Below are 12,055 nucleotides of genomic sequence, written 5' to 3'. Positions count from 1 at the left end.
ATTGTGCAATGTTTAGTAAAACCGCCAACTGCTCAGAAAACAACAGAAGTACATAATATTAGCTCGATGTGATGTGATTTAGATTTTCCATTTGGATTTTAAAAGTAATGAAGTTCATGATGTGAATCTTTATCATTATGTTTGGGCCAGAAATAAATTTCTACAATACAAAATAATATATCTGGGTTCATTTAGTCCATCAGAAGCAGAGCTTCGAGGTTCTCCGTTGTAGAGTGTCGCTGCAAATCAGTGGAGAAATAACCGCTCCAGATTGTAATCCGGAGAACCTCCACACTGGGCCAGAACCGAATCCCACATTAATCTGTCATAGAGACTAAGTTGCCACTAGAAAGTGCCGTAAGATGCTCCTGTGGCACTCAGGTAATTGTTGAGCTATTGGTGGCTGTTCTCTAATAATTAGACCAAAAAGACACAGTTTCTGTGTTAAGCGGTGCTTTTCATCTCCTTGTGACAGATGAGGAAACTCAAAGAATTTGGCTTAAACTTCTAAACTCAAAAAGGGAACCCAAAGAGAGCTTTATGTGCTCGTTTCATTGTATGTATGCTAACATTGAGTGAAATAAGTGAAATCTTTTTATTCAACATTATAAACAAAAAAGCTCCTTGAATAGAAAAGAAAAAGAAAACTCAGTTAAACTGATTACCATAAAATGATATTCAGTAAGTTAGAAATAGAAACCTTCGGATGAAGAGTTGGATCAGGCTAATAAAGCCATGAAGTTGGTTTTTTTGCGCGTTTATTTGTGCAAAAAGTGAATAATTATTGAAATATTGCTTTCAAAGCTCTGCCAGACTTGACAAAAAATATATATATTTATACATAATTTCGACACCACCGGAGCTGATTTTAAGTAAGTTTGGTTGATTGCAATTAAATTTTAATTAAACATAATCTGAAAATTAATTAAAACATGTTATTAACTGAAACCAAAAACAATATAACATGTACAGCATGATATGCATATAAACATGTGCAAGGTACAAAAATACACACTTTTAAAATGATTCGATTAAACAATTGGCTTTGTTGAAAATTAATTTTTTTAAAAATGAAATAAAAATACAATTGCTAATATGCACCTACTCATAATAATACATTTATAATCGTCAAAAGGTTTTACTGATGACCAGATGAGATTCACTAAAACAAGATAATGACGTTACTGAGAGTTAATCACAACTTTCAGTACATCATAACATCATTTGAGTCCTTTTTGTCGTCTTGAGTGTGCAGAGGAAATACGCTGACATTATGAATAAATACTGGTAGGAAATAAATGTTATGAAATGCATCCATTACCTTAGAAAAACTAAAAACCATTGTAAGAAATGCACAACTGTTTTTTACAGGTAGGGAATGCAAAGTATCTGTGAAAGAGAGAAATACTGTATGATTAACTGAAACCAAAAAGCAGAAAAATAAGATCTGATTTTTTTTTCTCAGACGCCAGAATGTTTGGATTGTCCGTAAATAAAAAAAGAATAATGGGAATGAAATTGAGATTCATCACGAAATAGCTGCTCTTCCGCTGTTACAAGTTCACTGTCGGCGCCGTTGCAGTCGTCGTTAACTTCCTCTCACATCCAAATTCGGTAAAAACCCAAAATCACAGTGAGGCAGGTGAACACTGAACCTGGAGGATGAAGACAAATGGGAAGAAGTCGTTATTAAAGTGCAAGGAAAAGCATGAAGAAGGCAGTGTCTGATTACATTTACAACAGTTTTTCTGCTTGTATCTCTCAAGACTGCTGGACTGAAACAGATTTGAGAAAATTAGCCATTTAATTGGAATAATTCCTTTATTGAAAAAATATTAAGTGGATTATTTCCCCAATGGCCCCAAATGGGTTCCTTACATTTAAGCACTTATGAATACTATAGTGTATTAGGACCACTGTTTGAAAAAAAAAACAGTCTTTTTTTGGCCAAAAACACTCAGAAATTTTCTAGAAAAAAAACAAAAGCAGGAAAATTTCAGAGTTTCAAAAAAAATTTTAAATTGCCTTTTGAAACTAAAAAAATTTCCTTGTTTTTTCTAGAAAATTTCCAAGATTAATCTCAGACATTTTCAACTTTCCCAAATCACAAATGTCCTTGTTTTCTCTTGAAAATTGAAAATAATTGCAAACTTTCTGAAGTTTTTTTTTGTTTTATATTTTTAGTGTTGAAAGATTCCAAAGCACATTTTTTCTAACTCCAATAAATGACAATTTCTCACCAGCGAGATATTTGATGGTGTCCAGTTTATGAGACTCCAGCATGGTTTTCAGACCAGCTACTTCTGTGTCTATTTTCATGTTGATTTGGGTTAGATGGCGATCCTGCTCTGCCGTCTGCACAAAAATGCAAGTGAAACAAATACAACAAATAATATATATTTTTTTAAATCTGCATGTTTATAGCATTTTAAAATGTATACAAACCATTTCCAGAATTTCAGTTCTTGTTTCCAGAAGCTTCTTTTCATGTTCTGCTTTCTGGAAATAAGAACATTTTAGGTTAAATGTTTTAATGTTGCCATAACTAGGTTAAATAAATGGGTACTTAAGACTTTTGCCAAATACAGAAAGTAATGCTGGAGCAGAGAGTAGGCTCTGAGAATCAGGATTAAGTTATATTAACCCAATTTTTAAGCCTAAAACTCATAAATTCAAACTTAGAAAGCAGAATTCCTGGTCTCCATTGGTACAAAAAAGAAAAAAAAAATAGCAGTAAAACTAATGTTCAGCCACCATATGTAAATTTCAAGCTTTAACCACAAATATGCCATTGATGTTGAAATCCAGCCCAGGTTTTCAAATCTGTTTTTAACTGGCAACAAATGTCGTGTTTACAAGACATTTGTCCTGTAAACACAAAACACAAAACCGGAGCTAAACTGGATAAAAGAAATTATACTGCGAAAGGTCAAATTAAACTTTATGTATTAGTGAAAAAAGCAATTTCATTAAAAGAATTTCATAAAACCTTAATAACCGAGAGCCAATGAAATATTTACATCAATAAATAAACCCAGTGATATCTCTATCAGTGATGAGGAAAACACAGCTGTAACTTTTCAAAAATATTTTCTTATGCAATAAACATAGTAAGTTCCTTCAAAGGGGCAGATTTGGAGAGGAAATCATCCAAATCACCTGCAAATCTGTGTAGAAGTGGATAACTGACTGAAATCAGCATTTTCGGACTTTTTTTTTTTTCTTCCAGAGAGCCAAGAGTGTTTAGTGCAACTGCACTGAAGTTGATCCAGTGTTGTAAAGATCCTCAGGCTATTGAGCCATTATTACCATATCTAGTATAGATCTAAATCCTTTAGAGAAATTTGTCTGAATCCGGCTGTAAAACTCACCAGCTCTTTTGCGCGGCTTTTCTCCAAATTCAAGTCCAAAATATTATCCGAGCGTACTTTGTTCATCACATCCTGCCAGGAGGAAGGCGAGGCGGAAAACAGGGAACCCGACAGGGGAAAATAATACTGAGTTTTAATTAAAAAGGACTAAATTAAAAGCATTTACTTTACACGGTCTCTATGAAGGTATTGATAAAATGACAGATTTAAAAAGAAAATACAGAAAAGCACTCACAGCCAATTGGATTTTGAGCTGGAATAACTGGATCTTGAGTTTCTGAGAAATGGCAAAAGAAAATAAATAAATAAATACCGAACGCTCCACAGACATTTAGATTAATATCTACAAAAAAAGCAAGATAAGCTTTGGTTCATGTTCTAAACCAGCTGGTTTGAACACAAAGTAAGGTCACAATCGCTTTCTACCTCATTTTCAGTGAGAAGAGTGAAGAACTCGCTCTTCTCAAGGATAATCATGTCCTTTTTTACAGCTGCTATTTTAGACATTACTTGCTGCAACATGATTTCCTGCAAAAAAAAACAAACACAAAAATACACAGAACAATTAAAAAACGACTTGAGATAAGATTTGATTGTCGTTGGTGCACAAGGCAGTGGAATAAAATTTAGTTGGAATCATACTGTATTTAACGTATGTTTAACATAAACAGTCATGATAAAATTGTAAAAATAAACACAATGATGAGTGGGGGGGGGGGGGGAGTGAGTCGAAGACTTATTGCAGGGGTGTTCAAAGTGCAGGCCGAGGGCCACATGTGGCCCTTGAAACGACTTTGGGTGGCCCTTGATCAGAATTCAAGAATAGCCTAAATTTGGATTTGCCAGTTCAGGCAGTGGATACAGATTTAAAAATGACGTTAGGATGCATGAAGCCTCTCAAAAAAAAAAAAAAAAGACAAATTACATTACTAAAATGGAAAATCAAAGTTTTTTGTGCTTTTAATTTTTTTGTAAAAACAACCATTTTTACTCAAATTCAGACTTGAGCATCTTAATAAACTATTCACAATGAAGCAAGAGTGATCCATATACTGTTCTGGTTGCTAAAAAGACTAACAAAAGCTGTAGAAAAATATGATCTACCTGAAAAAATTAGAATACAGTTTGTTGTTCTTCTTATTATTATTATTCTTTTATCTGGCAAACCCATAAAAGATTTTGTGTCGATCACTTCCCTGGAGGAATGTGACCGCCATCATGTTTAGTTCCAGGTAAAAATGAAAACATAAGTTTTTGCAATTATTATCAAAAACAAAAATACTATAAAGTTTGTGATGCCCAGAGTTCTTTCAGCTTGACTTTTCTGGCCAAAACATTTGGACACCTGTTCATGTAGTGCTTACTAAATGAAAACCACAAATATGGCGAGCATAATTGTTCTGATAGGGTCTCACCTGTTGCACTTTGGTCACCATGTCAGTATAAACCAAATCCATGTTGGAGTTTGTCGTCCCGATCAGCACTTTAACCAACACTTCAGCTTGCTGAGTGCTGAATCCTAACATTATACATATACATATATATGTATATATAAGGGGAAATTACAGTTTTTGAAAAAAACAACAACAATTCAACACTTCAAAAAGATGCAAGTTGCATGTTTCGCAAGATCCGAACAAACCGTTTTCCTCGAGGAGTCGCACAACCGCGTGAGTGTCAAAAAACAGCTTGCGGCCTTCGGCTTTTGGTATGTCTGGTTTCAGGTCGTATTGGAAGACCCTGGAGGAGGTATTCAGTTCTGTAGGGAAAAAAAAAACAAAAAACAAATATCAAAAAATATTATATTTATATATAACATCCAGCTGGGTACAGGAGCAGATGAATATTTAAATTTGATTCCGTTTTGGAAATTGATACACTGTTGCACAAACAGACCTGGAATGGGAGCAATAAATTTGTGTTGTGGAAACAGAATGTGTTATGTGGGTATGGGTTGATATTAAAACAGCAAAAAGGTGCTGACTAATAGATACAAAATGGATAACCTCGGAAAAACACGTCTTTCAAACTCTTTATATCATAAAGCCGTCAATGTGACCTCAAGTGTCCTACAGAGCTTTTATTTTGAAAAACCTTCAGTTGGCGTTCAAAGCTTTTCAAACAAAGTGAAACTTCCGTGTTAGGAGTTTCAGTGTCCAGAGTAGGTTTAATACTGCACGTGAATAAACTCAGTGACCGGCAGAAGCGAGCAGCGTTACCTCGCACGAACATGTTTCTCAGGGCAGAGAAACCCGCGACCTTCAGTCCCGGAGCTCCTCTCCATGTCAATGGCTGCGGCTCACAGTCAGACGGAGGTGGAGCGGTGATGACTGACTCGCGGCCAGCCGCCAGACTAGACAGAACCGGTGAAATGCTCGGTACCGGTGCTGCTGCGCACCTGCCAGCGACGTCCTGGATTAGAGAGGGGTCAAAGCGCCTCTGTGATTGGTTCAGACGGACGCGCTTCAGCAGCAGCCCAGGCTGCTGTTTCAGCCCCATGGCCAAAGTTTGCGTCGTTGTGGAGAAAGTCCTTCCCAAGGCCGAACCTCCCGTCTGTTACAAATCTCCCAAGTGTTGCTATGGCCTTTTCGTGTTGTCATCACCGAGTTTCAGCCAGTAAATGAGCCATTGTTAATCAAGTTTGGCGAGATGACCATGCACTTCCTGTCTCGCCTGTCAAAATAAAGCGCACGAAGACGTTTGAAATGGCATTTTGTATGGTTACACAGGTATTTTAAAATTATGCCACTTTTCCCAATATCCCAAACACTAAAAAAAGATATATTTATACTTATGTGGACCACCTATATTTCATATCTAAATATGTAGTAATTCCTGTGCTTACAGAAGGCGGATGCATAAAGAACATCAGGAAAACAAGATCACTAAGCCTAGAAAGACATGAACACAAAATCTCTCCAGAGGTTCCACTTCTGCAGATAAATTGCCAAAAGTATTTACTAAACTATTTGTCTAATCTGTTTTCATTGTACACCATGAGAATATTGAAAATGTAGTTAATTTCAAAGGTGGGGACTGAGAAGTGACACCTAAAATTCTTCAAAATTACCCAAATCGGAGCTTTCACAATACGGCAAAATAGATTGGATATTCTATTGTACATTTTTCCTGTATATATCAAGCATTAGCAGTCATTTGAATCAAAGAGACATATTTGCCCTTACCCATAATTGTTACTAATTTGTCTAGGGCTGCAAAGCCTACACAATGACAATAACTGGCAAATTAAAAATAATACATTAAATAAAATTCAATGAACAATATTTACACTGTTTTCCTTCATTTCTTTCTCTGACAGAGTCCTGTTGCATGTTCCCAGTGCTAGTACAAAAATGTAAGGATTCATAAATGTTAAACAATCTGGTGTTGGTGGTGCACTTGCTGGGCCAACTGGTCTGGATTAAAACAAAATTAAGTGGCCAGGAGAATTATCTATAGCAGAATGATCTTATTATTTGCTTTAATGAAACCTCATTTCAAACGTAGATCTTATTAAATTGGGATAAACAACAAAGACAACAACAAAAAAAATGACAACAGGGTTTTGTCAAACTTTATATTTTTATAATCCACAGTAAATGTATTTATGTCATTGCATTCGTTTAGTTTAGAGTGCTGCTTATATACAAAAAAGATAAATTATTACATCCTCTACCAAGCATAAGCACCTACGTACTTACATTGGCAATCAAAAAAAAAAGTTGCAAGTCATTCTAGCTTCTTTTTTTTCCTCAAATCATTAAGCAAAATGTACAGAATTGTTAGCTTTTCTGTCTCACCTTTTTACATTTAACAGAGAAAAACTCAGCCTTGGCTCCAGTTTCCTTTGAAAGTAAGGACTTGGACCTGGGAATGATATCCCAGCAAACTGCACCGCGGCTCAGAGAGGAGCTGGGAAATCTGTGGGATTTGCTCTTCGGTTTATTGTCAACTACTCGGAGCAACGCAGGCTGTCGATCATGTGCTTCTCTTCATTTAATGTGCTCAAAACGTGGAAAGGACATGTTTGGAAAAAATAGACTTCCACAGCTCCATGTGCACCAAAGGTTTTAACGAGACGCAAACTGTCAAAAGCTCTTATTGATAACTGGCTTATTTACGCAATTGTCACAAATACACACATCTGTGGAAGATACGTTTCATTTGTAGCTGTTAGAGACAAACAAATTCAGATTATAACAGAAAATCAAACGATGTGCTTGATTTTGTTTTCAGCTCGAAAACCACTGTGTCTAACTTGAGATCAAATAGGATGTGGTTTTAGTAACAAGGCTAACAGTTATTGGCCTTGCATGCTAACAATAATAGATTTAATTTTGGCCCAAGGGGAATATTTTTACAAAAAAAAGAAAAGAAAAAATGTGACAATATATATGTGTTATTGATTTAACAAGTTACTGGAGCAGCCATATTGGATGCTATGTTGAGGGTCGTTCAGGGTCGTTCAGGGACGTCCCACTTCAGGAGACAGTCTAGTTGATTTTTCCAACCTGTTACTGATAAATTCAGATAGCAGAGAACAACAGGGAAATTTCATCATCTGTGCTATACTCAATTTCAGATTATGAATCAAGTGCTAAGTGGCATAAGCTATTTTAAAATCAAAAAAGCATTTAGTTAGATTTAGTGTAAACAATTTGTATGCTAGCTTGCATCTGGATTAAGTCTGGTGCACTGTTTAAACCTTCAGAAAAAGATGAATGATTGAAATTTCTTAAGGTCTTGCTCACGAGAAAAAGAAAATACAGAGAGATAAAGTGACCGCTACAAAAAAAACACCAAGCAGCAGTAAGAGCACAAATATTTGGCTCCGCTGGCACAGGGGATGAGATGTGGGGGCCTGCTGCTCCTCGTCTACGGACAGCAGAGCCATGGAGGCGCTGTCAGTGCTGCTGAGGGGGTCTGCGTACAGCGGCCCTTGGGGCTCCACCATCCAACGCAGCACGTTGACTTTCATCTCCATGTCGTCGATCATGCGGTCAATTTGACTGATCTCGAGCTCCATGGTGCTGCGCTCCTGGCTCTCGAGGCCCGCAGGGAGGGAATCCGTCTGAACCTGGTTCAGGTCGGGGAAACTCAAGGCCCGGGCCGCTACATCACTGCATCCTCCTGCGGGGCAAAGGTCAACAATCTGTGCTTTAACTTCAGTTTACAGTTGTTTTTAACATCAAAACTATGGAGAGGTTTTATAAGAACAAATAGTTGTTCTTACAACTACTTGTTGATCATGTTGTTTTACTCCGAAATCCCAGCTTCCTGCTGTAACCAAGGCAGCATCGAAATTAAAGCGCCAACTTGAAACTTTCACTTTAACAACCTCACTCTCTAATGGTGTTAACACATCTAAAATTTTGGTCTTAGATGATTTGGTACTGTGGATCTCAAAAAGTGAGTGTGAAGTAAATAAATTCTCTGTTTCGAGTGGTTTCTCATACATGCAAAACAAGTCTGAGAAAGTGACGCGTTCCGATTATGACCTACCTTCCAGGCCAGTGTGCACAAGTGATGCCGAGTCGGCCAGCGAGACAATGCTGCTGATGTTCAAAACTTTGCACATGTCAACGTGCAGCAGCTCCAGGCAGGCAGAGAAGGCCACCCAGAGGAGCTCCATCTCCTTGCGTTGTCCATCGGGCAGGCTCTTGTCCCGGAGATGTGAGGTCAGGTGCTGGCAGATGTCCCCGGCCAACTTTTGGGCCTTTTCTCTCGTTTGCCTCAATTCGTCGCGGAGCTGCAGGCTGTCTGTGCACCCACCCACGCATGAGGCTAAGTGCCGGTAGCAAGCCACAACCTGAGAAAGAGAGAAAGAAAAAGAGGGATTTGTATAATCAATTCAATTCAATTTGAATTTGCATAATCAAAGACAGCACATAAAACAATATTACATGTTAAAAACAGAGCAACCGTTGCTGCAAACCCAGTCTTTGGTTGCACCTTTTCTTAAAAGACAACAAAATTAAAGATTCCTGTCACACCACACACACACATGATTTTGGGCCCCACAAAGACACAGGGTCCCCGATCGTGGTGGGCTCCCGTGGCTCGGACCCTTTATGACAACAAAAACAAGCACAGACACACACACATACACACAGGTGCTGAATTTCAGCAATTATAAACAAGACAAAAAAATCAAATTAGAGAAAATTTATTCTCCACAGAAAAGTATGTCAGTATACATTAGTGTTCATATATTTGTTTTTGGTTTAGATATTGTTTCACCTGGGAATTAACAATTCAAACAGCCGCCATGTTCAGACGTGTCTTGAAGAAGTAAAACTATAATACGTATCATAAAAAATTTGGACTTGTAAAGGCAACAATTCATTGACAAAAAAAATGGTTAAGTGAATTTTCAAGGATTTGGGTATTCTGGAAGAAAAAAAAGCACAATTTGTCCAGTCTGATATTCATCGTACAGTTCGTGGGTTTTATAAAGAACCATTGGCTTAACCTCAGGCGATTAGCAGCCATGGTTTCATTCATTAAAAATATTAGATATAATCTCATTATCGTGGATCTATTTCTAGATAAGCCAAAACAACCTTGTGGACCAGAGTACAAGAGGCCCCACTTGTTTTATTGTGATGCAACACGATAACTCCTTATTTATACAATTCATTTTTGTTCAACTTAACCGCTAAAGTATGTTACGTGAAATATAGTGACATATGAATGCATGGTCCAATCAGACATGGCAGTACCCAGAGAAAAAGTCAGTTTATGTAACATGTTTTAAAATGAAATTTGACATTGTGTATATTTTTTTACATATTGGGTGTCATGACGGCGGTCTCAGCACCAATACATTTATTTCATTAAGTGGGAAGATACGAAATCGTTATTTAAATGTGCTTAAACTTAAAAGCAATAGACAGAACTCCAAGAAAATGTTTAGACACAAAAAAAAAAAACAGGAAGAAAAAAATTTGGAATACTTGATACTAAGTGTGGCAGAATTGCATGGCAGGACCATGACATTAGCTAATAGAGGAGCCACAGAGATGCACTGGAGCAGGGGATTCTTTTCAAAGAGAGTGCTCTTTCAGCTGCAGGGATATTTATATAGGCTGCATTTTTTTCCTGTTTTTGTGTATGTTCATGTCTGGGCATAGTGAGAGAGTGAGGATGGATTTAAAATAGCAAATCATGTTGACTTTTTCTGTTTGTTTGTTTGTTTTTTACACATATTTCCATTCTTTTTGAAGGGCTATGTATTAAGATCAAACATCTTTTTTAAAAAATTAATGAAAAAACATTTAAAATAAAGAAGAAAAATAAAAATAATTCACAAAGACTTCATTACTTCTGGCAGAGCCTGAAGTAATGAAGTCGCAGCATCAACTCCACACATAAAAACCCTGCGTGAATGAAACAGCCTTACCTTTATCAGCGAGTCCACCAGCGCCTTCCCGTCGGCCGGAGCCTCGTCTCCGCTCGCCGCGCAATCATCGCCCACTTTGTTATTTACCAGTGGCATGGGGAGGACTCGCGCAGAGTCTCGGACTCTGCCGCAGCAAGGCGAGATGTCGGCACACACCCCACCCCGCACCCCGCGCCGCCCTTCACTACTCCAGCTGCCCCGGCTCCTCTTCTCTCCCTGGAAGACGCTTCATTCAGCGCCCGAGAGCCCGGACGCGCTCGGTCCCGAGGCGAAGCGCGCTGCGCAGCGAAGCACCCCCATCTGCGGATACGGCGCAAATGCGCGCGCTGAACATGCTTTGGGAAGTGAATGCAATAAAGAGAAAAATCCCACACACACAAAATTAATAATAATAATAATAATAAAGTATATTAAACTGATGCGACTCTTAAGCGAGATGCTAATCCAGTGATTGACCCCTTTGCACTGACGCAGGGCTAAGACGGACTGCTAATCTCATTAAGCATCACCGAGAGACAGGAGAGCAGCTGGCGGCCTGAGCCGCGACGGTCCTTTCACTGACCGAGGCGGCGCGGCTCCCTCACCTCCCTGCAAGGCTGCGCCTCCTTCACTCCTCTGTAAAGGTCAACGCGCTGCACTCCACGGCTGCGGTTCGGAGTGCAGCGCGTCTGCTGTGAAGAAATAGAAATAAGAGTGCAGTGAAACAATAAGTGGTGGTGGTAGTTGTAACTTCTGGACATTTCCATCTTTGGTTATCCAGGGCAGACTTTAGAGAGGGCTTGCAAGGGCCCAAGGTCCCAATTTTAAATTTTTTTTTATGAATTCGTTCTGGAAACTAATTTATACAAAGCATATCTGCACAAATTGGTTGTATTAGTACTTTTGGAATTTTGTATGAATACAAACAATATTCAAGTCTTTGAAAACTGTAAAGTTACCAGACTTTGGTCACGACATGGAGTTACTGCCTACCTGTTGACATACCTGCTACTAATTACTGTAATATGCACTATTAAAATACATTTTCCCCCAGTGGATTGGGCACCAAAACTGGATCCAACCCAGGGCACCAAATCCCAATAAGCCAGCCCCCATTACATTAGGATCCAGTAAAACACAGCTCTGTCCAAAGTGACGCTGCATTCCAGTTGTACTCAGAACTGGGAAACTACAAGAAGCCCCTAAAAAGTGAGGTTTACTTTTAAACTAGAAAGCTGGTCTGATGTTAAAGCTATGCTGGAAGTTCCCACTCCCATCTGCGTTTTAATTTCATGCAGATGGA

The 12,055-nt window shown here is 38.3% G+C and overlaps 2 protein-coding genes across 2 annotated transcripts; both read right to left on the bottom strand.

Moving 5' to 3' along the window:
- Window positions 1–581: 581 nt before the first annotated feature.
- On the bottom strand, window positions 582–6,001 carry mcur1 (mitochondrial calcium uniporter regulator 1). Its single transcript, XM_055037638.1, has 9 exons — window positions 5,591–6,001; window positions 5,014–5,130; window positions 4,787–4,890; window positions 3,798–3,899; window positions 3,607–3,648; window positions 3,372–3,443; window positions 2,446–2,499; window positions 2,241–2,355; window positions 582–1,655 (listed from the first exon to the last, which is right to left on the bottom strand). Exons 1-9 carry the CDS (start codon window positions 5,868–5,870, stop codon window positions 1,600–1,602), a joined length of 942 nt encoding a protein of 313 aa, XP_054893613.1. The 5' UTR covers window positions 5,871–6,001; the 3' UTR covers window positions 582–1,599.
- Window positions 6,002–6,919: 918 nt separating this feature from the next.
- On the bottom strand, window positions 6,920–11,302 carry rgs9bp (regulator of G protein signaling 9 binding protein). The gene is made up of 3 exons (XM_055037629.1): window positions 10,774–11,302; window positions 8,874–9,180; window positions 6,920–8,501 (listed from the first exon to the last, which is right to left on the bottom strand). Exons 1-3 carry the CDS (start codon window positions 10,867–10,869, stop codon window positions 8,119–8,121), a joined length of 786 nt encoding a protein of 261 aa, XP_054893604.1. The 5' UTR covers window positions 10,870–11,302; the 3' UTR covers window positions 6,920–8,118.
- Window positions 11,303–12,055: the final 753 nt, after the last annotated feature.

This window comes from Poeciliopsis prolifica, unplaced genomic scaffold, assembly GCF_027474105.1.
Source record: "Poeciliopsis prolifica strain line A6 unplaced genomic scaffold, Auburn_PproV2 SCAFFOLD012, whole genome shotgun sequence".
In the NCBI taxonomy this organism is placed as follows: Eukaryota; Metazoa; Chordata; class Actinopteri; order Cyprinodontiformes; family Poeciliidae; genus Poeciliopsis; species Poeciliopsis prolifica.
Note: the sequence above shows the minus strand (reverse complement) of the source record. Positions and strands in the feature narration are given on the sequence as shown.